The 27,860-nt window shown below is 40.4% G+C and overlaps 1 protein-coding gene across 1 annotated transcript; it reads left to right on the plus strand.

Annotated features, from left to right (window-relative positions):
• Positions 1-26,440, plus strand: LOC311113417 (aprataxin and PNK-like factor). The gene is made up of 11 exons (XM_084156627.1): positions 1-84; positions 840-938; positions 5,206-5,277; positions 6,171-6,334; positions 8,052-8,256; positions 10,221-10,347; positions 12,853-13,058; positions 19,879-20,186; positions 22,318-22,452; positions 22,866-22,915; positions 24,358-26,440. The coding sequence occupies exons 2-11, from the start codon at positions 846-848 to the stop codon at positions 24,549-24,551; spliced, it is 1,554 nt and encodes a 517-aa protein (XP_084012753.1). The 5' UTR covers positions 1-84; positions 840-845; the 3' UTR covers positions 24,552-26,440.
• The last annotated feature ends 1,420 nt before the right edge of the window (positions 26,441-27,860 follow it).

Genomic DNA, 27,860 nt, shown 5'->3' on the forward strand with positions numbered 1-27,860 from the left:
CGCTCTCTACATAACAGCCCGGAAGTTTCTGAAGAAATCACTTACATTTTCACGTTTTTCTCAGCACCAAGCTACCGAGAACAGGTAAAAAATAATATATATAAATAATTTAGCACAAAGCAGTATACTCTGGTTGGTCAGTTAGATGGCTAATTATCTGAGGACTAACTGCTATTCAGTAGAAACAAGCTCTTAGGTGGAAGTCCAGCAGAGAGGAAGAGGCGAAGCGAGAGGGTTACTCCGCTCAAAATCTGCCCACAAAGATAAGACCACGAAGTGAGGAATTTTTGAATGGCGGTCAATGAGGCTGATTTGCTACGTGAGGCGTATTTGATCGAATATAAGTTTCGTAATGGTTAAGTTGTTACGAATGCACTGATATACGTGTACACCTGTTGTTCACACGCGTATCTGCCCTCATTGGCTAGAATGGTCTCACATGATCTCGCCTCCCGTCTGACTTCCATCTTTGAGGACATGTATTTCTATTGTTAGAGCGGTCACTCTACTATCTTGTCAATATAATAGATCATCTTTGAGTCTAGAGTCTGTCATACGCTTGTCAGTTTAATGAATTAGCTATCTAACTAGCATTATGCTAGAAGAGAACAGTTTGGAAAAACAAGTAGTTCAGCCAGTTAACTAAACATACACACTCATTACAGCTGCCTTGTTTACATGACAACATTTATTTTCAACTAGCTAACAAAACTAGCCTGTTTGTGCGGAGAAGTCCACATTCATTCATAGCTACCAATATATGGTTTCCTACCACAGATGAGAGGGGATAGTTATCATAGTCTTTGCTTATACCATGTTATTCTGACTGCAACCACCAGTCGCAGATGGCGGGGTTCGATCTCGTGCCTGTAGATGGTGGCAGTCCAATGCACCTGCCCGAGGGGGAGACACTGCTGGGAAGGGGTCCATTCCTTGGCGTAAGTAGCTAGCTTTAGTTGGAAAGTCTAGACTAGTAGTATGGAAAGCCGTTTTAACATAAATTAATTGATTTTTTAAAATATCAATAATTGTATTTTTTTATATCAATAATTGCATTTTTTTTATACAGTTCGAATTATCGATATATATATATTTTTAAATGATATCAGTAATTGCATTTTTTATATCAATAATTCCCCATAGCATTTCATGGAGAACAACGTTTGATATCAACAATTCAAATGCATATCCATAATTAATAAAACAATTATTTCAATAATTCAAATTTTGGATATAGAAAATTGTTTTCGATATCAAATTCTAATGATTGATATCATACATCAACATTTTTTATATCAATAATTGCCCAATTATCATAACTAAACTAACACTGAAAACCAGTCCGCTTCGACTTACCACTTTTTCCCTAAAATAATGTAACTTGCAGGTGGCAGAAGCCACTGACTCGCTGCATTAGTATTATTTTTGGTGAGTGTGAGTTCGATTCCCCCTGCAGACCAACTTGTTTCCCCAGAAGAAGAAAAAAGAATCCATTGCTGCTCTTTGAGTCGAATAACACACGTGACGATCATTATGACAATGCAGCTAAAGTTGTATTCTCTTGTGAGAAATCAATAATGACATTTGTTTATCTAATAACATTTCTAATCACTTTTCCCCCTACTTAACATCACTTGTAGGTGGTGGAAGTTGCTAATGTGTAAGGGTTATAATATTTTAGATGCAGTGAGTTTGTGAGTTCGATGCCCCCCTGCAGACAAACTTTTTTCCTCCCCGAAAATACTATCCATGGCTGCTCCTCAACAGCTGCAGAAGAGCCATGCTTAGGCCTACATAATGTGCATATTAGTGTAGCAATAGGGTCAGGGTCACAGCGTCCTGCACATCTTTGCTGCAATGCTCCTTCTAACTTGGAGAAGTACACGGCTGCGGTGTCTTCCTGTTTGGAGCAGAGAACCTATGTAGGAGAATGCAAATGTGATCCCGCCACTATGAAGGACATTATCATATACCTTTTAAAAATGTAATTATCGATATCAAAAATTCTAATGATTGATATAAAAATGTCAATTATGGATATTAAAAATATATAATTATGGATATAAAAAAAATGAATGAACTGAGTATACCAAACATTAGGAATACCTTCCTAATATTGAGTTGCACCCCCCCCCTTTTGCCCCCAGAACAGCCTCAATTCGTCGGGGCATGGACTCTACAAGGTGTCGAAAGCATTCCACAGGGATGCTGGCCCATGTTGACTTCAATGCTTCCCACAGTTGTGTCAAGTTGGCTGGATGTCCTTTGGTTAGTGGACCATTCTTGATACACACGGGAAACTGTTGAGTGTGAAAAACCTGCAGCGTTGCAGTTCTTGATACAAACCGGTGTGCCTGGCACCTACTACCATACCCTGTTCAAAGGCATTTAAATATTATGTCTTGCCCATTCACCCTCTGAATGGCACACATACACAATCCACGTCTCAATTGTCTCAAGGCTTAAAAATCAGTCTTTAACCTGTCTCCTCCCCTTCATCTACACTGATTTGAAGTGGATCTAACAAGTGACATCAATAAGGGATCATAGCTTTCACCTGGATTTATCTGGTCAGTCAGTCATGGAAAGAGCAGGTGTCCTTAATGTTGTGTACACTCAGTATATGTTAAAACTGCATTCCATGCTAGTAGAGTTTGCTACGTCTGTGTTCCCCAACCCTGGACATGGAGCGCTACTAGCTATATACTAGATATAACCAAAGATATTTGGTGTCTATTACTGGTCGTTACAGGGAAGCCCAATACAAACCTCTGCCATAGATTTTTCAACTAACCTGTTCTTAGCGATACTTTCTTTGTTCTCGTTTTGGTGAAAAAAGTAGCTTAGAAATGACAGTTTCCAGAAAATAACAACATCTTTGGTTATATCACATTATCTGGCATACAATCTGTAACTAGAGAGCTATCAGGGTGGTTCGTATGAAGCTAAAAGCATGCATCCCCTGGCCTGTACCTCTCCAGTACTAGGGTTGGTGACAATTGCTCTAGCTAATGCTGCATTGGTTTAATCTGCAATAAATTAATTATGACCTTTCCATTTTATGCAGGTAGACTTCCATGCAATTAATTGTTACCAAATATCCTAACTAGAAACTTGGAGAAAAAAGTATATACTGAACTGTACCTTGTTATATCTCCTCTGTCTCTTATGGAAAGAAAATGATGTCAAAAGGACGTTTAAAATCCTTACCATACAACATTACAGTGGGGGAAAAAAGTATTTAGTCAGCCACCAATTGTGCAAGTTCTCCCACTTAAAAAGATGAGAGAGGCCTGCAATTTTCATCATAGGTACACGTCAACTATGACAGACAAAATGAGAAAAAAAAAATCCCAGAAAATCACATTGTAGGATTTGTAATGAATTTATTTGCAAATTATGGTGGAAAATAAGTATTTGGTCAATAACAAAAGTTTCTCAATACTTTGTTATATACCCTTTGTTGGCAATGACACAGGTCAAACGTTTTCTGTAAGTCTTCACAAGGTTTTCACACACTGTTGCTGGTATTTTGGCCCATTCCTCCATGCAGATCTCCTCTATAGCAGTGATGTTTTGGGGCTGTCGCTGGGCAACACAGACTTTCAACTCCCTCCAAAGATTGTATATGGGGTTGAGATCTGGAGACTGGCTAGGCCACTCCAGGACCTTGAAATGCTTCTTACGAAGCCACTCCTTCGTTGCCCGGGCGGTGTGTTTGGGATCATTGTCATGCTGAAAGACCCAGCCACGTTTCATCTTCAATGCCCTTGCTGATGGAAGGAGGTTTTCACTCAAAATCTCACGATACATGGCCCCATTCATTCTTTCATTTACACGGATCAGTCGTCCTGGTCCCTTTGCAGAAAAACAGCCCCAAAGCATGATGTTTCCACCCCCATGCTTCACAGTAGGTATGGTGTTCTTTGGATGCAACTCAGCATTCTTTGTCCTCCAAACACGACGAGTTGAGTTTTTACCAAAAAGTTATATTTTGGTTTCATCTGACCATATGACATTCTCCCAATCCTCTTCTGGATCATCCAAATGCACTCTAGCAAACTTCAGACGGGCCTGGACATGTACTGGCTTAAGCAGGGGGACACGTCTGGCACTGCAGGATTTGAGTCCCTGGCGGCGTAGTGTGTTACTGATGGTAGGCTTTGTTACTTTGGTCCCAGCTCTCTGCAGGTCATTCACTAGGTCCCCCCGTGTGGTTCTGGAATTTTTGCTCACCGTTCTTGTGATCATTTTGACCCCACGGGGTGAGATCTTGCGTGGAGCCCCAGATCGAGGGAGATTATCAGTGGTCTTGTATGTCTTCCATTTCCTAATAATTGCTCCCACAGTTGATTTCTTCAAACCAAGCTGCTTACCTATTGCAGATTCAGTCTTCCCAGCCTGGTGCAGGTCTACAATTTTGTTTCTGGTGTCCTTTGACAGCTCTTTGGTCTTGGCCATAGTGGAGTTTGGAGTGTGACTGTTTGAGGTTGTGGACAGGTGTCTTTTTATACTGATAACAAGTTCAAACAGGTGCCATTAATACAGGTAACGAGTGGAGGACAGAGGAGCCTCTTAAAGAAGAAGTTACAGGTCTGTGAGAGCCAGAAATCTTGCTCGTTTGTAGGTGACCGAATACTTATTTTCCACCATAATTTGCAAATAAATAAATTAAAAATCCTATAATGTGATTTTCTGGATTTTTTTTCTTCTCAATTTGTCTGTCATAGTTGGCGTGTACCTATGATGAAAATTACAGGCCTCTCTCATCTTTTTAAGTGGGAGAACTTGCACAATTGGTGGCTGACTAAATACTTTTTTTCCCCACTGTATGTTCATGCATAATATACCTACAGTACAAACAATTCTCTTTGCCCAGTCTGTACACAATTGACTAAAACTTTTTATGCTCAGGATTCAGGACCCTTTACTATGGAATTGCCCTTCTTCATTTACTATGGAATTGCCCTTCTTCATTTTGTATTGATTTGTACTGTCCTGACCTCCTACCTGCTGAATGCCTATTGTCTCTCAGATCTGGGGCATCTCAGAGCAGGAGTGCTGATCTAGGATCTGTCCATATAATCTTATTAATTATGATCTAAAAGGCTAAACTGGTCCTTTTCACCACTCCTACTCTGAGACGCTTTAGATATTTTGAATACAGGCCCTGTTATGTGAGTTTATTCTCTCTGTGTGTTTCAGGTCAGCGACAAAAGAGTCTCCAGACACCACGGCCTCCTTGAGAACCTGAATGGGCAGCTGCGCATCAAACCTGTAGGCTTAAGTAGAATGTATTCTTTATTCAGAGTAGACTATTCTCTCTCATCTAGGGCTCAAGTGCACGCTGACCCTATTAAGACAGCTAAGTGCCGAGGCGGGTTTTGTGCCAAAAACAACAATCCTTTGAAATCAGACATCAATAGGATGTTCAAGAAGGCCCCTCGGTAATCACCATGTTTTCTTTTTATGTTTTGGAAGGGTTCTTGAACCATTTGAGGACCTGTTGATTTGTACCCCAGGGAGACTGTCGTGTGTGGTCTTACCACACCTTACCTTTATTAGAAATGCTTTTATTTAATAGTTTACAGAGTAAGGGAGAAGGGCACAACACTTATGCATTCAATTGTTTATTTTAGTTGTTAAGCAACGGTTTGGTCCAAAGAGCCTCCTCAGGCTGCCTGTAAAAGGACAGAGATTCTCTCCATTTTGTCAAAGGTCACAGCCTGAGGATGTAGTAAGGCCTTTGGATCGTAACATTGCTGCAGATGAATTAGGTTAAGAAAAAACACAAGGAACATTTGAATTCAAGTAGTTGCAACCTTCTCTTTCATCTAGTCAGCTTACTGAGAGTTTGGGAATTACCACTCAAGGGCAGCACTTAGACCTCATTAAAGGGTTAGTGACATTTTGGCAAGTAAGCCCTCTTTTATACTTACCCAGAGTCAGATGAACTTACCCCGAGTCAGTTTCTGGAGCAATTGCTAACTAGCGTTAGCATGCTAGCCCTTTAAAATGAAGAGTGGTCCGAGACACTTTCTTTAAAATACCACTAATTGTTTACAGCCAGCTGTTGTTTGGAAATAACAAGTATATCCAACTGCACCTCATGGCCACCAACACCATAGTCATAACTGAAAGAATGCCGTTCTTATTCTTTCCAATCCCAGACTCATGTGAACCCCTGCTTTTGTCAGTCGTCACTGGATGACCCCCCACAACCCCTAGACAGGAACCAGTGGCATAAACTTGGACAGGGACACATCATCTCCCTTCTTCCTGGGAAGTACATCTACAAGGTGGTGGCCGTGGGTGGAGAAGATGGAACACCCAGGTAACAACCCCTTTAGTTTCCCCTCAAGGTCTAAATATAGAATTGACTAAAACTTGAAACCAATAAACAATTACATCAGAAAAATTACGACTGGTTCGCGCGCGTACACAGAAGTAGCTTTTTATATTTTTTTATATTGCTATACATACTTGCTTTTTTTTGTACTGCAAGAAGCACAATTTCTACAGGGCTAACAACCTCTAACGAATGCCTCTGTCTAATAATTATTGTTTGCAGTTTTGCATTTTACCTTTGTTGTATGCTATAGTTAGCCAGTTGTCCGGGTAACCTTGAGCATTAAAGCACATTAAATGATCCTCAGTCTCCATTTCATGCTTTTTCACACTCCTGGTTACCCTAAGAAATGGCTGACTACAGCATGCAACAAAGTTCTACAGATGTAGGATCTTAATTTGATCACCCTTTGGCAGGAGAACTTTCCTGCAATTCATTTTAACTTGTAGTGTATTTGAGGTTTAAAAAGGCTTCTGAAGTTTCCAATTTCTACTTTGAAATGTCAGACTTGATTTTCCCTCACGAAAAATGTATCAACCTTTACAAAAATGTCCATTAACCTCAACCCCTACAAAAATGTCCATTAATTATAATCCACATAATTCACATTTCCTGTTGCTGCAGGATTATTTTCCTGCTGTAGCAAACTGGCTCAAATTAAGATCCTACATCTGTAATGCTAAAAATAATTATTAGACAATTCTCAGAAAAACAGTTTTCTCTGTGAATTACGTACTCACCTTATACGATGGTAGTCGTGATATCAAATCTATAGTCAACAAATATTGGCATATAATATCTGATGCCTTTTTAAATTCTGCTTTTCAACACCACCCTCTTTTTTTTACCTATAAAGGTCTCATAATGTAGCTAACATCTTTGAAATCAAGTCATGTATTAGCTGTACTACTAACAACTTTTTTTTCGGGTCCTTATTTATGAACTCCTGCTTACACCTCAGGTTTAAACCTTCTGGAACAAAAATGCTAGGTGTTAGCTTTTCCCATTGGGAAAACATGTCACAATTAGTCGCTATGGTGGCATGACATTACGTCTCCAGTAGCAAAACATTTTGTGGAGAATAATTAGTCGCTTAACATTGCTATAGAAAATGTCATACTCGCAGAGGGAGGTGTCTCCTTAATGAAGAGTTTGATATCTTCCCGTTTCTATAATGTTTCCTTTGTATACACGCAAACATCATTATCTATTCGCCGGTCAATATGCACATTGTGATTTATGAATGGCTCACATCCCCACTGTGCATCCTGACCATCCTTAGACAAATTTGGAAAGATAAGGATTGTTCTCTGGCACTGTCATCAGATGAGATAGCTTAACTAATTGATTAGCAAATGAATACATTAATTTGTATTCATCTAAATGTTGTGCCTTTCATCTCCCAAAAACAGGCTAGACTAAGTGGACTGAATAGGGACAAATACAAGTGTATTGTATCTCTTTCTATGTAAAACCAACACCCAACACATTAATTTATGTAATATTTTTTAAATGGTGGTCTTCTGTCTCTGAAATGTTAACCCATTTTTGTTTGAAGCTTAGATCAAAAGGATCCAAAACAGACACTCAAGTCAATTTAGCTACTGTCTACTGGCTACACTAAAGAAGGCACATGCATGACTCATGTAACCGGTGTAGAGAAGTAGCTCGAGTTTGCAACACGTTGTCTCTCCCTTGCCAGAAACAGTCAAGCTCTTCAAGATGAAGACGAGGCTGTTATTAAGTCTCCTCCTGCCTCTCCTAAACCAAGCGACGAATCCGCTTACCACACTCGACAGGGCAAGGGGTGGACACCACGCTCCCATGAACAAGAATCTAGACTGGGAGGTAGTGTGGACCAGAAGGAGCCAGATGAACAGCTACCCAACCCACCTACCTCAAACCAGGTCAGGAAATCTGTAGTGTTCACAAAAGTTTTATCTTGAGATGTATCCTACTTTTGGCAATTTTCCTGGGAATCCCACTGCTGACACCAATTACGCTTCGTATTTCACTTCTGACACCATTACCCTTGTAATCCCTCGCCTGGCACCATTTACCAATTCGCTTTGTGATACCACTTCGGACACCATTTTCCCAGGGAATCCCACTCGTGACTCTAATTAATATGTACACTACCAGTCAAAAGTTTGGACACACCTACTCATTCAAGGGTTTTTCTTTATTTTTACTATTTTCTACATTGTAGAATAATAGTGAAGACATCAAAACTGTGACTTTGAGATTCTTCAAAGTAGCCACCCTTTGCCTTGATGACAGCTTTGCACACTCTTGGCATTCTCTCAACCAGCTTCATGAGGTAGTCACCTGGAATGCATTTCAATTAACAGGTGTGCCTTCTTAAAAGTTAATTTGTGGAATTTATTTCCTTCTTAATGCGTTTGAGCCAATCAGTTGTGTTGTGACAAGGTAGGGGGGGTATACAGAAGATAGCCCTATTTGGTAAAAGACCAAGTCCATATTATGTCAAGAACAGCTCAAATAAGCAAAGAGAAACAACAGTCCATCATTACATTTTTACATTTACATTTTTAGTCATTTAGCAGACGCTCTTATCCAGAGCGACTAAGTGCATACATTTTTCATACTGGCCCCCTGTGGGAAATGAACCCACAACCCTGGCGTTGCAAGCGCCATGCTCTACCAACTGAGCTACAGGGGACCTACATCATTACTTTAAGAAATGAAGGTCAGTCAATACGGAACATTTCAAGAACTTTGAAAGTTTCTTCAAGTGCAGTCGCAAAAGCCATCAAGCGCTATGATGGAATGGAAGACCCAGAGTTACCTCTGCTGTAGAGGATAAGTTCATTAGAGTTACCAGCCTGAGAAATTGCAGCCCAAATAAATTCTTCACAGAGTTCAAGTAATAGTCACATCTCAACATCAACTGTTCAGAGGGGACTGTGTGAATCAGGCCTTCATGGTCGAATTACTGCAAAGAAACCACTACTAAAGGACACCAATAAGAAGAAGAGACCTGATTGGACCAAGAGACACGAGCAATGGACATTAGACTGGTGGAAATGTGTCCTTTGGTCTGATGAGTCCAAATTTGAGATTTTTTGGTTCAAACCGCTGTGTCTTTGTGAGACGCGGTGTGGGTGAACGGATGAGCTCCGCATGTGTATTTCCCACCGTAAAGCATGGAGGAGGAGGTGTTATGGTGTGGGGGTGCTTTGCTGGTGACACTGTCTGTGATTTATTTAGAATTCAAGGCATACTTAACCAGCATGGCTACCACAGCATTCTGCAGCGATACGCCATCCCATCTGGTTTGGGCTTAGTGGGACTATAATTTGTTTTTCAACAGGACAATGACCCAACACACCTCCAGGCTGTGTAAGGGCTATTTTACCAAGAAGGAGAGTGATGTAGTGCTGCATCAGATGACCTGGCCTCCACAATCCCCCAACCTCAACCCAATTGAGATGGTTTGGGATGAGTCGGACGGCGGAGTGAAGGAAAAGCAGCCAACAAGTGCTCAGAATATGTGGGAACTCCTTCAATACTGTTGTAAAAGCATTCCAGGTGAAGCTGGTTGAGAGAATGCCAAGAGTGTGCTTAGCTGTCATCAAGGCAAAGGGTGGCTATTTTGAAGAATCTCAAATATAAAATATATTTTGATTTGTTTAACAATTTTTTGGTTACTACATGATTCCATGTGTTATTTCAAAGTTTTGATGTCTTCACTATTATTCTACAATGTAGAAAATAGTACAAATAAAGAAAAACCCTTGCATGAGTAGATGTGTCCAAACTTTTGACTGGTACTGTATATTCATAAATGTTTTCTGTGAATGTGGTGGTACCAATAAACCCGGTTTGCGTTGTGGTTGTGTAAACACAGACGGAGGCTGGGGTAGCTGAAGCAGAAAAGGACAAGAACGAGCCAAAACTCGAACCAAAGAAAAGAGTGTTACCTGCTTGGATGATGGTACCCATTGCAGCTCCAAAGAGCCCCACCACCACCAAAGGTATCACTCCTATTTAGGCCTGTGACATAATGGCATTTTGGGTAACAATTCATTGTCATGCATATGACGGCAATTAACGTTATGATTGTTATTATTACAAATTAAGAAAATATTCCTCATCAAATGAATGATGCCAGGTCGGAGTGGATTGGCACATTTTACTATTGACATGAGAGAGATGGAGTAACCTAGTTGTCAACTGCTGCTGTTATTTCTGAATAGGTCTAACTAGTCAGAGACATCCACCATTTTTTTATAGAAGATTGATATGTTTATTCTCCCTCTCGATTCACGCACTGAATGAACTGCGCTTTAAGCAGTAAGCTGTGCGCCACACTATCACATGTCGTATGTGAAAGCAAAGCTGGAAAAGCACGAGAAATAGCGGATCTGTGCTCAAATCATTTCAAAACAATATGTTTGCTTGCAAAAAAAGAAAATCCAATGTATTAAGTGACGAATAGTGTTGATATTTAACTTGCTAGCTTCATAAGGCTCCATGTTAGGATTCCTCTCAGAGCCAGTACTTGAAAATCTAATCCTACTTAAATGAATAATAATATAAGGGGCTTACAACCCGTTGTCTCAACAGGATTCACTGCATTGGTTTTAAACTCTTACTTATATTCAATGAAACTTAAGGCCAATTGCGTGTTACTATACATATACCCACCCTTTAACTACATGGAGTTAGGAGGTGTGTGTGTGTGTGAGAGAGGACATGTACGAAAGGATGTTTACAAGGTCTTACAAGGTCTTGTACAACAACAGCAGAGGCTAAGCCATAGCCTATTCTCTTGGCAATCACTACTCACTAGTTGATAAATGGACATCTTGGGAATTTCTAATCTTGAGTCGGGAAGGGATCTTGAGAGCTAGGCCTACATTACCTCTACAGTCGCTGTCATGTGTAATTTTGTACATCGACGAGTGGAATACTTGGAAACAACCTATTACTCATGAAGTCCATAACCGCTTCAGGAAAACGGATTTCAGTCGCGGCGTGCTGCCAAACCTTACTCTTTCGGATCAAGCCATTGTTATTTCCTCATCGTTGCCCTAGTTTACTTAAAGTTCCAACTTCCTCATGCTGACTCGCTCTGGAGTCAAGTGACCCGTTAACCATGTTGCATCCCAAATGGCACCCTATTCCCTATAGAGTGCACTACTTTTGACCAGGGCCAATGGGGCTCTGGTTAAAAGTAGTGCACTCTGTAGGAAATAGGATGCCATTTGGGACGCAGACATTGTTTCCTAATGCTAATTTAGGCTACGTAGTGCTGACGTTGTAGTCAACAATGTCAAAAAGGTTATCCATTAGGCTTTAGATTTGTAAATGGTACAGACAGTGGCTTGCTCTGATTATTGATTGCCAATGCCTCTGAGCAAGCCTTTTGACAGGGACCCTCAATCTATATTTTAGGTTACATCAATCAGCGGTCGACAGCACATACCCTTTTTCAGATTCCTAATTTCCTATCTTGAACTTGATCTAGGATCAGTTTTCCCTTTTCAATCATAATGAAAAGGATTACATGGACAGGGGAGACCTGATCCTAGATCAGCACTCCTACTCTGAGACGCTTTGCAAATACAGGCCCAGGTCTGGGCAATGAATGACATTAAGTGAATAATTAAACTCCAGGGAGAAAGTGAAACCAGCGCACTGGGCCCAGTTTAAAAAAAGTTATCTATCCGGATTTCGCCTATCGGATAGTATTAAATGCATAAAAATAGAATGCATAGAACGGGAGTCCCCATTCAAGTCAATGATTTGTCCATTCTATTTCTATGCATTTAATCCTATCCAATAGGCGAAATCCAGACAGACAACCTTTGAAAAACTGGGCCCTGAGGATCAGTGTTTCCCATCTCTGCTGTTGTCATTGTGATTTGCACCTTGCATCCCTTTATCAAGGATGGGCAACTCCAGTCCTCAGCGGCCTGAATGGTGTCACATGTTTTCACCAGCCCAAACTAAGACACCTCAATAAGCTAAATGTGTTCTAAACTGGAGACCATGATTATTGGAATCAGCTAGGAGAACTTGGGCATAAGTGTCACCAATCAGCCCCACTAGGACTGGAGTTGCCCATCCCTGCTTTACATGACCAGAGAGGTAGAGGTGAAATGAGAGGATTTACTCAGCCAAAAATCTGTCTGCGTGAGATGAGCCCGTTTTTGTATTGGAGGTCTATGAGAGAGTGTCAAATTACGTGAGGCTTATTTGATCTAATAGAAGTTTCGTAATGTTTAGGCTGTTACAAATGTACTGCTATAAGTGGATGCATTCTGGCAACTTTGAGAAAAACAACTTAGTATCTGCCCTCTCATTGGCTAGAATGTTCCCACCTGATCACGCCTCCTCTCGCATGCCTTCCATCTTTGAGAACAGATATTTCCATTGTAATAGCAGTCACTCGACTATCTTGTCAATATAATAGATCATCTTTGACATGACACAGTCGACCCGTTCACCTAGAATCGTCCTCATTTTAGTTTTAGGAGCTGGAAATCGAGGCAGAGGAACCGCAACCCGAACGACAAGCACCAAGCAGGGCGTTGCCAAACGGGCCAGGGACACAGCGCCCTTGTCAGGGGAGGAGGAGTCTGAACACAGCGAGGCGGAGCCAACGCCCAGGAAGAGAGAGAGGAGGAAGAAGAGTGACGAGGATGAGGACGACGATGAGGAGGAGGTCCAGTCTAAAACAGTTGAGTGTATACTAACTATTGTGTGTGTGTATGTATGTATGTATGTTATGTATGTTATGTATGTGTACAGTGAGGGAAAAAAGTATTTCATCCCCTGATCAAATACTTTTGGTGTTTTTCAGAGTCAGTAGAAAGGCCTCTTTAGTGTCCTAAGTTTTCATAACTGTGACCTTAATTACTTACTTACATACATACATACATACATACATACATACAGTTGAAGTCGGAAGTTTACATACACTTAGGTTGGAGTCATTAAAACTCGTTTTTCAATCACTCCACAAATTTCTTGTTAACAAACTATAGTTTTGGCAAGTCGGTTAGGACATCTACTTAATTTTTCCAACAATTGTTTTACAGACAGATTATTTCACTTATAATTCACTGTATCACAATTCCAGTGGGTCAGAAGTTTACATACACTAAGTTGACTGTGCCTTTAAACTGCTTGGAATTGTGATAGGCTTCTGATAGGCTAATTGACATAGTTTGAGTCAATTGGAGGTGTACCTGTGGATGTATTTCAAGGCCTACCTTCAAACTGAGTGCCTCTTTGCTTGACATCATGGGAAAATCAAAAGAAATCAGCCAAGACCTCAGAGAAAAAATGGTAGACCTCCACAAGTCTGGTTCATCCTTGGGAGCAATTTCCAAACGCCTTAAGGTACCACGTTCATCTGTACAAACAATAGTACGCAAGTATAAACACCATGGGACCACGCAGCCGTCATACCGCTCAGGAAGGAGACGCGTTCTGTCTCCTAGAGATGAACGTACTTTGATGCGAAAAGTGCAAATCAATCCCAGAACAACAGCAAAGGACCTTGTGAAGATGCCGGAGGAAACAGGTACAAAAGTATCTATATCCACAGTAAAATGAGTCCTAAATCGACATAACCTGAAAGGCCACTCAGCAAGGAAGAAGCCACTGCTCCAAAACCACCATAAAAAAGCCAGACTACGGTTTGCAACTGCACATGGGGACAAAGATCGTACTTTTTGTAGAAATGTCCTCTGGTCTGATGAAACAAAAATAGAACTGTTTGGCCATAATGACCATCGTAATGTTTGGAGGAAAAAGGGGGCCTTGCAAGCCGAAGAACACCATCCCAACCGTGAAGCACGGGGGTGGCAGCATCATGCTGTGGGTGTGCATTGCTGCAGGAGGGACTGGTGCACTTCACAAAATAGATGGCATCATGAGGAAGGAAAATGATGTGGATATATTGAAGCAACATCTCAAGACATCAGTCAGGAAGTTAAAGCTTGGTCGCAAATGGGTCTTCCAAATGGACAATGACCCCAAGCATACTTCCAAAGTTGTGGCAAAATGGCTTAAGGACAACAAAGTCAAGGTATTGGAGTGGCCATCACAAAGCCCTGACCTCAATCCTATAGAAAATGTGTGGGCAGAACTGAAAAAGCATGTGCGAGCAAGGAGGCCTACTAACCTGACTCAGTTATACAAGCTCTGTCAGGAGGAATGGGCCAAAATTCACCCAATTTATTGTGGGAAGCTTGTGGAAGGCTACCTGAACCGTTTGACCCAAGTTAAACAATTTAAAGGCAATGCTACCAAATACTAATTGACTTCTGACCCACTGGGAATGTGATGAAAGAAATAAAAGCTGAAAGAAATAATTATCTCTACTAGTATTCTGACATTTCACATTCTTAAAATAAAGTGGTGATCCTAACTGACCTAAGACAGGGACTTTTTACTAGGATTAAATGTCAGGAATTGTGAAAAATTGAGTTTAAATGTATTTGGCTAAGGTGTATGTGAACATCCGACTTCAAGTGTGTATATGTATATGTATATGTATGTGTATGTATATGTATATGTATATATGTGTGTGTATATATACATACATACATACATACATACATACATACATACATACATACATACATACATACATACATACAGTGGGGAAAAAAAGTATTTAGTCAGCCACCAATTGTGCAAGTTCTCCCACTTAAAAAGATGAGAGAGGCCTGTAATTTTCATCATAGGTACATGTCAACTATGACAGACAAAATGAGAAAAACAATTCCAGAAAATCACATTGTAGGATTTTTTATGAGTTTATTTGCAAATTATGGTGGAAAATAAGTATTTGGTCAATAACAAAAGTTTCTCAATACTTTGTTATATACCCCTTGTTGGCAATGACACAGGTCAAACGTTTTCTGTAAGTCTTCACAAGGTTTTCACAAACTGTTGCTGGTATTTTGGCCCATTCCTCCATGCAGATCTCCTCTAGAGCAGTGATGTTTTGGGGCTGTCGTTGGGCAACACGGACTTTCAACTCCCTCCAAAGATTTTCTATGGGGTTGAGATCTGGAGACTGGCTAGGCCACTCCAGGACCTTGAAATGCTTCTTACGAAGCCACTCCTTCGTTGCCCGGGAGGTGTGTTTGGGATCATTGTCATGCTAAAAGACCCAGCCACGTTTCATCTTCAATGCCCTTGCTGATGGAAGGAGGTTTTCACTCAAAATCTCATGATACATGGCCCCATTCATTCTTTCCTTTACACGGATCAGTCGTCCTGGTCCCTTTGCAGAAAAACAGCCCCAAAGCATGAAGTTTCCACCCCCATGCTTCACAGTAGGTATGGTGTTCTTTGGATGCAACTCAGCATTCTTTGTCCTCCAAACACGATGAGTTGAGTTTTTACCAAAACGTTATATTTTGGTTTCATCTGACCATATGACATTCTCCCAATCCTCTTCTGGATCATCCAAATGCACTCTAGCAAACTTCAGACGGGCCTGGACATGTACTGGCTTAAGCAGGGGGACACGTCTGGCAATGCAGGATTTGAGTCCCTGGCGGAGTAGTGTGTTACTGATGGTAGGCTTTGTTACTTTGGTCCCAGCTCTCTGCAGGTCATTCACTAGGTCCCCCTGTGTGGTTCTGGGATTTTTGCTCACCGTTCTTGTGATCATTTTGACCCCACGGGGTGAGATCTTGCGTGGAGCCCCAGATCGAGGGAGATTATCAGTGGTCTTGTATGTCTTCCATTTCCTAATAATTGCTCCCACAGTTGATTTCTTCAAACCAAGCTGCTTACCTATTGCAGATTCCGTCTTCCCAGCCTGGTGCAGGTCTACAATTTTGTTTCTGGTGTCCTTTGACAGCTCTTTGGTCTTGGCCATAGTGGAGTTTGGAGTGTGACTGTTTGAGGTTGTGGACAGGTGTCTTTTATACTGATAACAAGTTCAAACAGGTGCCATTAATACAGGTAACGAGTGGAGGACAGAGGAGCCTCTTAAAGAAGAAGTTACAGGTCTGTGAGAGCCAGAAATCTTGCTTGTTTGTAGGTGACCAAATACTTATTTTCCACCATAATTTGCAAATAAATTCATTAAAAATCCTACAATGTGATTTTCTGGATTTTTTTTCCTCAATTTGTCTGTCATAGTTGACGTGTACCTATGATGAAAATGACCGACCTCTCTCATCTTTTTAAGTGGGAGAACTTGCACAATTGGTGGCTGACTAAATACTTATTTTCCCCACTGTATATATATATATACACTGCTCAAAAAAAACTGGGAACACTTAAATAACACATCCTAGATCTGAATGAATGAAATAATCTTATTAAATACTTTCTTCTTTAAATAGTTGAATGTGCTGACAACAAAATCACGCAAATGCCAAACGTCCTGCACGGTGTTGGGCTGTAAGCACAACCCCCACCTGTGGATGTCGGGCCCTCATACCACCCTCATGGAGTCTGTTTCTGACCGTTTGAGCAGACACATGCACATTTGTGTTCTGCTGGAGGTCATTTTGCAGGGCTCTGGCAGTGCTCCTCCTGCTCCTCCTTGCACAAAGGCGGAGGTAGCGGTCCTGCTGCTGGGTTGTTGCCCTCCTACGGCCTCCTCCACGTCTCCTGATGTACTGGCCTGTCTCCTGGTAGCGCCTCCATGCTCTGGACACTACGCTGACAGACACAGCAAACCTTCTTGCCACAGCTCGCATTGATGTGCCATCCTGGATGAGCTGCACTACCTGAGCCACTTGTGTGGGTTGTAGACTCCGTCTCATGCTACCACTAGAGTGAAAGCACCGCCAGCATTCAAAAGTGACCAAAACATCAGCCAGGAAGCATAGGAACTGAGAAGTGGTCTGTGGTCACCATCTGCAGAACCACTTCTTTATTGGGGGTGTCTTGCTAATTGCCTATAATTTCCACCTGTTGTCTATTCCATTTGCACAACAGCATGTGAAATTTATTGTCAATCAGTGTTGCTTCCTAAGTGGACAGTTTGATTTCACAGAAGTGTGATTGACTTGGAGTTACATTGTGTTGTTTAAGTGTTCCCTTTATTTTTTTGAGCAGTGTGTGTATATATATATATATATACACACACACACACAACCAGTCAAAAGTTTGGACACACCTACTCATTCAAGGGTTTTTCTTTATTTTTTACATTGTAGAGTAATAGTGAAGACATCAAAACTATGAAATAACACATATGGAATCATGTAGTAAACAAAAAAGTGTTAAATAAATCAAAATATATTTGAGATTCTTCAAATAGCCACCCTTTGCCTTGATGACAGTTTTGCACCGCTAGATCACAGGCTCTTATCCTCTCATGGCTCACATTGACTTGTATGTATTTACTTACAATCCATCAATCAACCAATCAATCTTTATGGTCCGAGAGGAAAATGTAGTTTGTAAAAAGAGTAGCCATAGGGCAATTTGGCGGGAATAAATGGTCCTGTGTGTTAGAAATGCACAGGGGAGTAATCTTTTTGGAGAAATTATTGCTTTGGATTAGAAAACGACTCCAGGCTACACTTGAATGTCTAAAACATTATAAAAAAGAATGGAACAAATTGTAATGGACATGTAAGCAGGATTTTGAAATAACTAAAATTTTTCCAACCCTCAAATTGATTTTGATGAACAAATCGGTACAAAAAAACACCTGTGCGGGCCTCTGTTGAATTTCAAAATTCCTCAAGAATACATCACTGAATCATCTTAGTGCATTTCCAGATGCTGGCGCATGATAAAACGAGATGAGGTACTATGAGAGTATTTCCTGTACCTTGTCAGATCTTCTACTCCATGATCCCCTCCCCAGTTGCCCCATCATAAAGACTTATTGTTCTGTGATGACCTGATAACACAACAAAGCACGTTGGCAGCTATTCTGCTAAAACAACTATTAATAGGTGTACTAGTAGTTTGGTTAGATAAGGGTCTTTAAAAGGCTTATGGGGACTGGGTAGTCATTAACTGAGCATTTTCCTCAGTAATATACTTGTGCCATGTAGCCCTGAAATGTCAAGGTTACTCAAGAATGGAATGGTAGATATTTTTGCGTGAAGTACCGGAGGGGCTGGTAGCTTTTTTCATGCGTCATCAACACCGAGGCATTGTGACCTTGCAATTTATCATCCATTCATTTGTAGAGTATGTGGCAGTGGCAATCGGTGCCGTTTAAGATCAGGGAGGACGATAAAATGTTTTATGAGTATGGCCTTATTTCTATTAGAGCATATTGGATGACTGTCATTCAAATTCCATTCACCCAGCTCAATGTAACATCGATAGGTTTAGGCTACGACATGATACTAGAATTTTCCCTATACCCATCATGAGGTTGCTACAACCTATGAATGAAAGTTTACAATGTAGGTGCACAGGTTGAGAGAGATTTGAGTAATCAAGGTGACAGACAATGACACATTCAATGCCGCCTTGCACAATCTTGCCTGCATCTAGCTGATCTAGGGTGTAATCATTAGTCCAACAGTTGCAAATGACAGTTTCTGTTGGACAAATTCAGGTATGTTAATCCCAGTTTCGTTCCATTTGATTCCGTTTAAGAAAAGTTTTTCAATAGGATCGGCGTAATGAATACACACCTGATCACACTCAAACACAGTTCACTTTAATAGCAGCCACATACAAACAGCATGATCCCTTTGATCGTTGGATAATTCCTTCTCGCATCTACACACTCTCCTCCTCTCACCTTTTCCCTTCGCTTGTGGACTTCAGTGCACAAGACATCAGCTGGCTGTGACCAGGCGAAAAAACCTTTCCAAGCCAAATCTTCATATCTTCATAACCGCTAAACGCTACACACAGCCTACATCGTTGTCACCATATTAGCTAACGTCAAGTCAACATAGCTACTAGACTAACGTGTTAGTTAACCCGCTACAATCATACAGTAAAGTCTACAGTTAGCAAGCAGTTTAGCAGTTACACCGGCGGGCCCTGGTGGCAATAAATGAATAAAACCAAAAGCATACCTTGACTTGTAAGAGTTCTAGTGTTGGATAGCCTCTCTCTATGAGTCAACAGCATTTTATGCACTGCAGCGCTAGCTAGCTGTAGCTTATGCTTTCAGTACTAGATTAGTTATCTGATCCTTTGATTGAGTGGCCAACATGTCAGTTCATGTTGAAAGAGCTCTGATAGGTTGGAGGACGTCATCCGGAAGTTGTCATAATTACTGTGTAAGTCTATGGAAGGGGGTGAGAACCACTAGCCTCTTAGGTTTATGTATTGCAGTCACTGTAACCAGAGGAGGACGGAAACTAACTGTCCTCCAGCTACACTATGGTGCTACCCTACAGAGTGCTGTTGAGGCTACTGTAGACCTTCATTGCAAAACAGTGTGTTGTAATCAATTATTTGGTGACGTGAATATAGCTAGTATAGTTTTGTCTAAAAATGACTATTTTTAAATTCACTGAGGATGGTCCTCCCTTTTGTTTGTTGTGTGTTGTTGGTTAATGTACAGTTACAGTATATGGTGTATCACTCCTCAGGCATTTAACGCCAGGCAGCAGGTGAAGCCTAGTAAAGTAGAGGAGAGCGAGGAGTCTGACCATTTTGACGTGGAGGAGGAGGACGATGGAGAGATGCGAAAAGGAGGAGGAGGAGAAGCTTCCACAGCGAAAGGCAGCAGCACTTCTACGTGCAGAGCGGAGGCCAGCGAGTCCGAGGACAGGGGGAGACAGCCTCCGAACGGTCAGAAGGTCAGCAAGGGGCCTCAGGAGTCAGGTGACGTTTCAGGCCCCGCCCAGTCCAAAGCTCGGCTCAGGACGACCTGCCCCTATGGAAAGGACTGTTACAGGTACATCCCCACATAACATTGTCTGAACAACAACTGTTAGAAATGTTTAAACTAGTACTTGAGAAGAACTGCACTTCTGAGAACATGAATTTAGGCCGGCAAATGTTCCAAGAAGTATTTGAATTCAAAGACATGCCATATTTGATGGATATTTTTATTTTATGTTGCTCTGGGTACTAAAGATGAGATAAGTGCACTTTAGCTATTATGCATGTTACAAAACAAATGTATTCTATCAAATTGGTTCCATGGCAGCTCTTCCTGATATCAAAGAACTGAACATGTGCAGTATGTTTTCCCCCCCAGATAGTTTGTCTCTTATCTAAGGTTTTGTTTATTTTCAAACCACTGATAGTTAACGTACCAGTCAAAAGTTTGGACGCACCTACTCATTCAAGGGTTTTTCTTTATTTTTACTATTTTCTACATTGTAGAATAAAAGTGAAGACATCAAAACTATGAAATAACACATGGAATCACGTAGTAACCAAAAAAGTGTTAAACAAATCAAAATATATGTTATATTTGAGATTCTTCAAATAGCCACCCTTTGCCTTGATGACAGCTTTGCACACTCTTGGCATTCTATCAACCAGCTTCACCTGGAATGCTTTTACAACAGTCTTGAAGGAGATCCCACATATGCTTAGCACTTGTTGGCTGTTTTTCCTTCACTCTGCCTTCTGACTCATCCCAAACTATCTCAATTGGGTTGAGGTTGGGGGATTGTGGAGGCCAGGTCATCTGATGCAGCATTCCATCACTCTCCTTCTTGGTAAAATAGCCCTTACACAGCCTGGAGGTGTGTTGGGTCATTGTCCTGTTGAAAAACAAATGATAGTCCCACTAAGCCCAAACCAGATGGGATGGCGTATCACTGCAGAATGCTGTGGTAGCCATGCTGGTTAAGTGTGCCTTTTTTAATTCTAAATAAATCACAGAAGGTGTCACCAGCAAAGCACCATCACACCTCCTCCTCCATGCTTTACGGTGGGAACCACACATGCAGAGATCATCCGTTCACCCACCGCGTCTCACACGGCGGTTGGAACCAAAAATCTCCAATTTGGACTCCAGACCAAAGGACAAATTTCCACCGGTCTAATGTCCATTGCTCGTGTTTCTTGTCCCAAGCAGGTCTCTTCTTATTATTGGTGTCCTTTAGTAGAGGTTTCTTTGCAGCTATATTTCACACTGTCCCCTCTGAACAGTTGTTGTTGAGATGTGTCTGTGACTTGAACTCTGAAGCATTTATTTGGGCTGCAATTTCTGAGGCTGGTAACTCTAATGAACTTATCCTCTGCAGCAGAGGTAACTCTGGGTCTTCCATTCCTGTGGTGGTCCTCATGAGAGCCAGTTTCATCATAGCGCTTGATGGTCTTTGCAACTGCACTTGAAGAAACTTTCAAAATTCTTGAAATGTTCTGTATTGACTGACCTTCATGTCTTAAAGTAATGATGGACTGTCGTTTCCTTTTGCTTATTTGAACTGTTCTTGCCATAATATGGACTTGGTCTTTTACCAAATAGGGATATCTTCTGTATACCCCCCTACCTTGTCACAGCACAACTGATTGGCTCAAATGGATTAAGGTGGAAAGAAATTCCACAAATTAACTTTTAAGAAGGCACACTTGTTAATTGAAATAAATTCCAGGTGACTACCTCATGAAGCTGGTTGAGAGAATGCTAAGAGTGTGCAAAGCTGTCAAGGCAAAGGGTGGCTACTTTGAAGAATCTCAAATATAAAATATATTTTGATTTGTTTAACACTTTTTTTGGTTACTACATGATTCCATATGTGTTATTTCATAGTTTTGATGTCTTCACTATTATTCTACAATTTAAGATAGTAAATTGGTAGTGTACGTGAAGCATGGGATAGCTACAGTATTCTCCAAGACGAGAGTTGCGTCCCAAATGGCACCCTATTCCTTTTATAGTGCACTACTTTTGACCAGGGCCGATTATGTGAATAGGGTGCTATTTGGGACGTACACAAGGATTAGCCTAGATGGGGCCTCAGCTCTTCAAAGAATACCAATAAAAACGGGATCGACCATAACTTTCAGTGAGTTTTAATAGCGAGCTTTCAATGATTTTCTTCTCAAAATTGTTATTTCTATCAAAGGAAAAACCCAGTCCACTTCCAAGAATGCAGTCACCCCGGCGACAGCGACTACGAGGAGGATTCCGCCAAAGACGAAGAGGAGGAAGAGGAGGACGCGGACCGACCTGAGTGTCCGTACGGCACAGACTGCTACAGGTAGGACGCACACCACAATGTAGTCACCATTACAGGATAAAAGAGACTGGTAATCGTGTCTCAATACCATTATTGTCAGTAATGGCAGACATCAGGGAAAAAAGTAGCCGAATAGCTCCTACAATTTCAACAGGGAAAGAGTAAATAACCTATTATTATAGCCAGATCTTCCCTGTAAAAGTGGTGTTTTGACCTAAATGGAACTTTCTGGATACAGAAAGGTTAAATAATAGAATAAGCCAGCAATCATAGGACTCGGATGACAGGAGAGTGTCTGAGAGGACTCAATGTGTTGGCCTCAAGTGTTTGAGCAACAGGAGAGTCTGACATTTTTAGCCTCATTGGCATTGCACAAAGCTAGTACCTTGGCCTTGGTAGTAAATCAAATGTAATTTTCCATGTTTTCTTTCCAGGAAAAACCCTCTTCACTGGAAGGAATACAAACACACCAAGAAGACACGAGGTATGTTAATTTATACCTGCGTGAGAAAGACATGCTAATCTCTCACCATCCCCCAAGTGTGTTTTTGGTTCCATTTTTGGGTCCTCTTCAATGCAGAAAATAATCAGCCGTAAATCAAATGAATCCCAACTGGTATGCAGAGCAGAGAGAAAGCAGAAACATAATAGAAACCTTTAATATGAAGCAGATGCCCAACAATCTTATCTGGGCTATTGGATTGTTCGTTTTTACCTTGCAAGATTTAGTCAGACAGCGATGTGTATGCATATCCATCCACTGTAGCACTAGTGAATACACTGTACAAACCCATAATCCACATTCCCCTCCAGAGTTTAAAGAAGCAAAAACGATTAAACCAATTGCCCTCCGTTTCTCTGACGTGACATCAGCAGGATCTACAAACTAATTGGGAAACATTGACTTTCTGTAAGGGAGGTGTGTAACTCAATTTGTATTGCCTCTCAGCTTACAGACTCATAGTTATGGTATTGAACATAGCTGCCATGACCAGAAACCTGGAGTAGGGTGAAGTTGCGCCTAGACACTGATCTTGGGTCAGTTTAGCATTTTCCCCACTAATGGATAAGGTAAGGATTGGGGAAGGGGTTGCTAATCCTAGATCAGGGGTGGGCAAACTTTTTGGCTCGAGGGCCACATTGGGATTTCGAAATTCATTGGAGGGCTGCGCAGATTTTTTTAAAACCAATTTGTTTGTCAAAATCCATTTCCATTATCATTTATATTTATAATTAAAGTAATCAAAGAAGTCATTATCTAGTTTTTCAAAAGTATATGTAATCCGATTACAATACTTTTGCTGAGAACAGTTTTTTTGTAATCACATTACATGTAATCAGTTCCTCCCCAACCCTGGTAGGTCATCAGGTGAACAGTCTCCCCAAGTCTGTCTACACTGTAGGCAGTTCAGTATTACCACACCAACACTAGAATACAAATTTTTCCCTCTTCAGAGTGGTAGGGAACATTTGATCCCCCTCAAGTACTGGTGGGGGATCCCATTTGAAATACAAGTCAAACTACTCAGCCGTGACCCTGTAGATTGGAACAACTGCAGTGATGAAAAGATAATTGCCATCTTATATTATTGCAAGTGCTGTATCTGTACAATAGGAGTACCGAATGTCCCCCACACACTTATATATTCATGAACATGATATGCAATCGTCTTGCTGCCTTGCATACATATTTACACAGATGGCATATGCAGGGATAACTTAATAGCTATTTAATGTGTGATACCTATTTGAATCCTGTTATGAGTGAATGCAATAAAATACCGTTAGCCGTGCTGTTTTTGTGGAACGTACCATATCATATTGATAAAGACACAACCGATGTCTTGTGCTAGCATCAATGGATTATACAGCACGTTAATAATACTAGAAATGGTCGTTAATAATGCTATACAATCCCTTCTGCAGCAAAAAAGCCAGTATCATACAACAACGATGATGATGATGATGATGAGTTTGGGGACGACGACAGCTTCATCAATGATGATAGCGAGGACATTGGTGAAGACTCTGACTATGAGCCACCTGACTCAGACGACAGTGGCAAGGAGGACCTCAAAAGACTCAAGAAAGAAGCCAAGGCATTCACAAAGCCGAAATGAACTATTGGCTTAAACTGGACGAATCTCCCCTTACCTGCATGCTATTTAAGTGGGGCTGAAGCGCGTTTGGGTATACCTTTTTTCCTCTATTCAAACACACTTGGAATCCAGCAGGTCTAGAATCTCGAATAATATTAGTCCCTGTGCTGGGAAAATACAGTCAGCAATTTACCCCATCAGTTGGGAAGAATCAATAATGGGATTCTTGACTGATTTAGATTGTTTGTCTATGATGATGTCATATTGCTGACTTTACCTTTTTAAAAGTGATTGAATTTATGTGTGATACACAATGATACTTTCTTGGATAGTAATTCATCACTAGCATTTTTGAGGTGTAGGAAATCTTGGTTATTTTTTTAATTATTTTTTTAAACTTCCTTTAAAAATCATTGATCAGTGCCTTCAGAAAATATTCACACCCCTTGACTTTTTTCACATTTTGTTGTTACAAAGTGGGATTAAAATAGATTAAATTGTCATTTTTTGGTCAACGATCTACACAAAATGTTCTGTAATTGAAAAGAAAAATTGTAGATTTTTTTTTTTATTAATGAAAAGAATCAGTACATGTTAAACACCTTTTGGGTGTGAATTGTTTTGGGTAAGTCTCAAGAGCTTTGCACACCAGGATTGTGTAATATTTGTTCATTATTCTTTTAAAAAATGATTCAAGCTCTGTCAAGCCATTTTCAAGTATTGCCATAGATCTTCAAGCAGATTTAAGACAAAAATGTAATTAGGCCACTCAGGAACGTTCAATGTCTTCTTGGTAAGCAACTCCAGTGTAGATTTGGCCTTATGTTTTAGGTTATTGTCCTGCTGAAAGGTGAATTCATCTCCCCGTGTCTGTTGGAAAGCAGACTGAACCAGGTTTTCCTCTAGGATTTTGCCTTTGCTTAGCTCTATTCTCTTTCTTTTTATCCTGAAAAACTCCCTAGTCCTTGCTGATGATAAGCATATCCATAACATGATGCAGCCACCACCATGCTTGAAAATACGAAGAGTGGTACTCAGTGACGTGTTGAATTTTCCCCAAACATAACACTTTGTATTCAGGACAAAAGTTAGTGTCTTTGCCACATTTTTCACAGTATTACTTTAGTGTCTTGTTGCAAACAGGATGCATGTTTTGGAATAATTGTATTCTGTACAGGCATCCTCCTTTTCACTCTGTTTTAATGGCCTCATGGTGAAATCCCTGAGTAGTTTCCTTCCTCTCCAGCAACTGAGTTTGCAATGACACCTGGATCTTTGTAGTGACTGGGTGTATTGATACACCATCCAAAACCTAATTAATAACTTCACCATGCTCAAAAGGATATTCTGCTTTATTTTATTTTCTTACCCATTTACCAATCGGTGACATTTGTGAGGAATTGAGAAACCTCCCCGGTCTTTGGGATTGAATCTGTGCTTTAAATTCACAACTCAACTGAGGGATGTTACAGATGATTGTATACGTGGGGTACAGAGACGGGCTAGTCATTCAAAAATTATGTTAACCACTATTATTACAGACGGTGAGTCCATGCAACTTATGTGATTTGGTAAGCAAATGTTTACTCCTGAACTTATTTAGGCTTGTCATCGCAAAGGGGTTGAATACTTATTGACTCAAGCCATTTCAGCTTTTTATTTTTAATTAATTTGTGAAACATTATGGGGTATTGTGTGTAGATCAGTGACATAAAATGTAGTTATTTAATCCATTTTAAATTCAGGCTGTAACACAACAAAATGTGGAAGAAGTCCAAGGGATGTGAATACTTTCTGAAGGCATTATAAATAATGTATTATAGCAGTAGTTATGTGTTTAATTGACAGTTTGTCATGATTTTTATGCTCAATGCCAGAGTCATGTTTTTCTACAGTAAATATGCTTTTGTAAAACAATATTCATTGTCTGTCTCAATGTAGAAAAATACACAAGATGGGAATGCAGTTCTACATTAGTTTGAATATGTTTGTTGTATGCTGAATATTAGTTTCAGTTTTCACTTGGTCACTGTAAAGCATTCTGAACCTGACACATTCACTTCCTTATTCATGGTTCCAATTACATTATCACCTCTGGGATCATGAGAACCCAGAGTGTAATACAGTGTTTAATTATACATGTTTTTTTTTGTGAGCAAATTTTGATGTATTTTGTCTTTTTTTTTTCATTGGGCAGGTTTACAGGTACAATCTTCACTCATATATTTTCATATATTCAGTTCATTTCACATTTTCATTTATAATTTTCCATATCTTTTTCTGTTGTACCTTTTGAGCTGCCACTCCAAGTATACATGTTAAAAATGCTTCAGTTACTGGACATGAGGGAGTTGATTGAGTTGTAAAATAATTCATAAGGACATATTCTATGCGACCGATTTCTCATTCGCACGCTTTAAGCTTTTCCCTGTGTGAAGTAAATGTCTTCTGTGGAGTGACATTTCTGGGAATTACCTTTTCACAAGGGATGAGAAGGGTGTATTTTTTTATTTTTTGCCAACATCCAGTTCGACCGCTCAGTTTGTGATCCAATCCGCATGTATTCATTAATTAACAAAAACACAGCAAGACTGCCTCATGTTTATCACCAGGCAGTGGTTTTAATAACGCCTCCCTCACAATTCACCCTCTTTTGACAACATTACAAAAACAGGTAAACACAGCTCCATACATTCTACAAATCTATTCATAAATGTTCATAAGAAACTGGAAAATAGATAAAAAGTTGAAAATACTGAAATTATCCTAATTGGCATGTTCTCCTTTTCACATTTTCTGAAACCTGCTGGAAAAACATACATAATGGCAGGTTGTTCGATTCTTATTACTAATTTGAGCCTAGATGTGGTAAGGGTTCTGACTTGAATTACTGCAAATGCCAAGTGCATGTCTCATAACAAGTACAAGCTAACTGCAGAAGACCCTCCTGTCTCGTAGCATAACAAGCAAGGCAACAAAAAAAAATATTATGCTATTACAAATGTTAGTGCCCCTATGTATGGCGCTACCATATGAAAATGTTTACAGCAATTCTGTAAACAAGAAAGAAAAATTGGTAGGCAACAACAGTGACGCTTTCTATAATTGATTTACTCATAAAATATGCTTTTGATTCAACCTAATGGTTTATAGTTATCGTCATCCTTGAGATCCCAAAAGGTAGGAGAGAGAACTCAAAGTAGCCTGAGGAATTTCAACCCCAAAATGAATCTGGTGGTTTCAAGACTTCAAATCACATTTTTATTTCACCCTCTACTTGTATCATTAGTGAATTTCTTTCAGCCATTTATTTGAGATTACAGATGAAAA

This window comes from Coregonus lavaretus, assembly GCF_964263955.1.
Source record: "Coregonus lavaretus genome assembly, chromosome: 40".
NCBI lineage: Eukaryota > Metazoa > Chordata > Actinopteri > Salmoniformes > Salmonidae > Coregonus > Coregonus lavaretus.

What these genes read in the sequence shown, in the direction of transcription:
- LOC311113417 (XM_084156627.1), top strand. Translation starts at nt 846, where the DNA reads ATGGCGGGGTTCGATCTCGTGCCTGTAGATGGTGGCAGTCCAATGCAC. An exon ending in AGGAGGTCCAGTCTAAAACA is followed by an intron (nt 13,059 to 19,878) that starts GTTGAGTGTATA and finishes ATCACTCCTCAG; the next exon opens with GCATTTAACGCCAGGCAGCA. An exon ending in ACACACCAAGAAGACACGAG is followed by an intron (nt 22,916 to 24,357) that starts GTATGTTAATTT and finishes TCCCTTCTGCAG; the next exon opens with CAAAAAAGCCAGTATCATAC.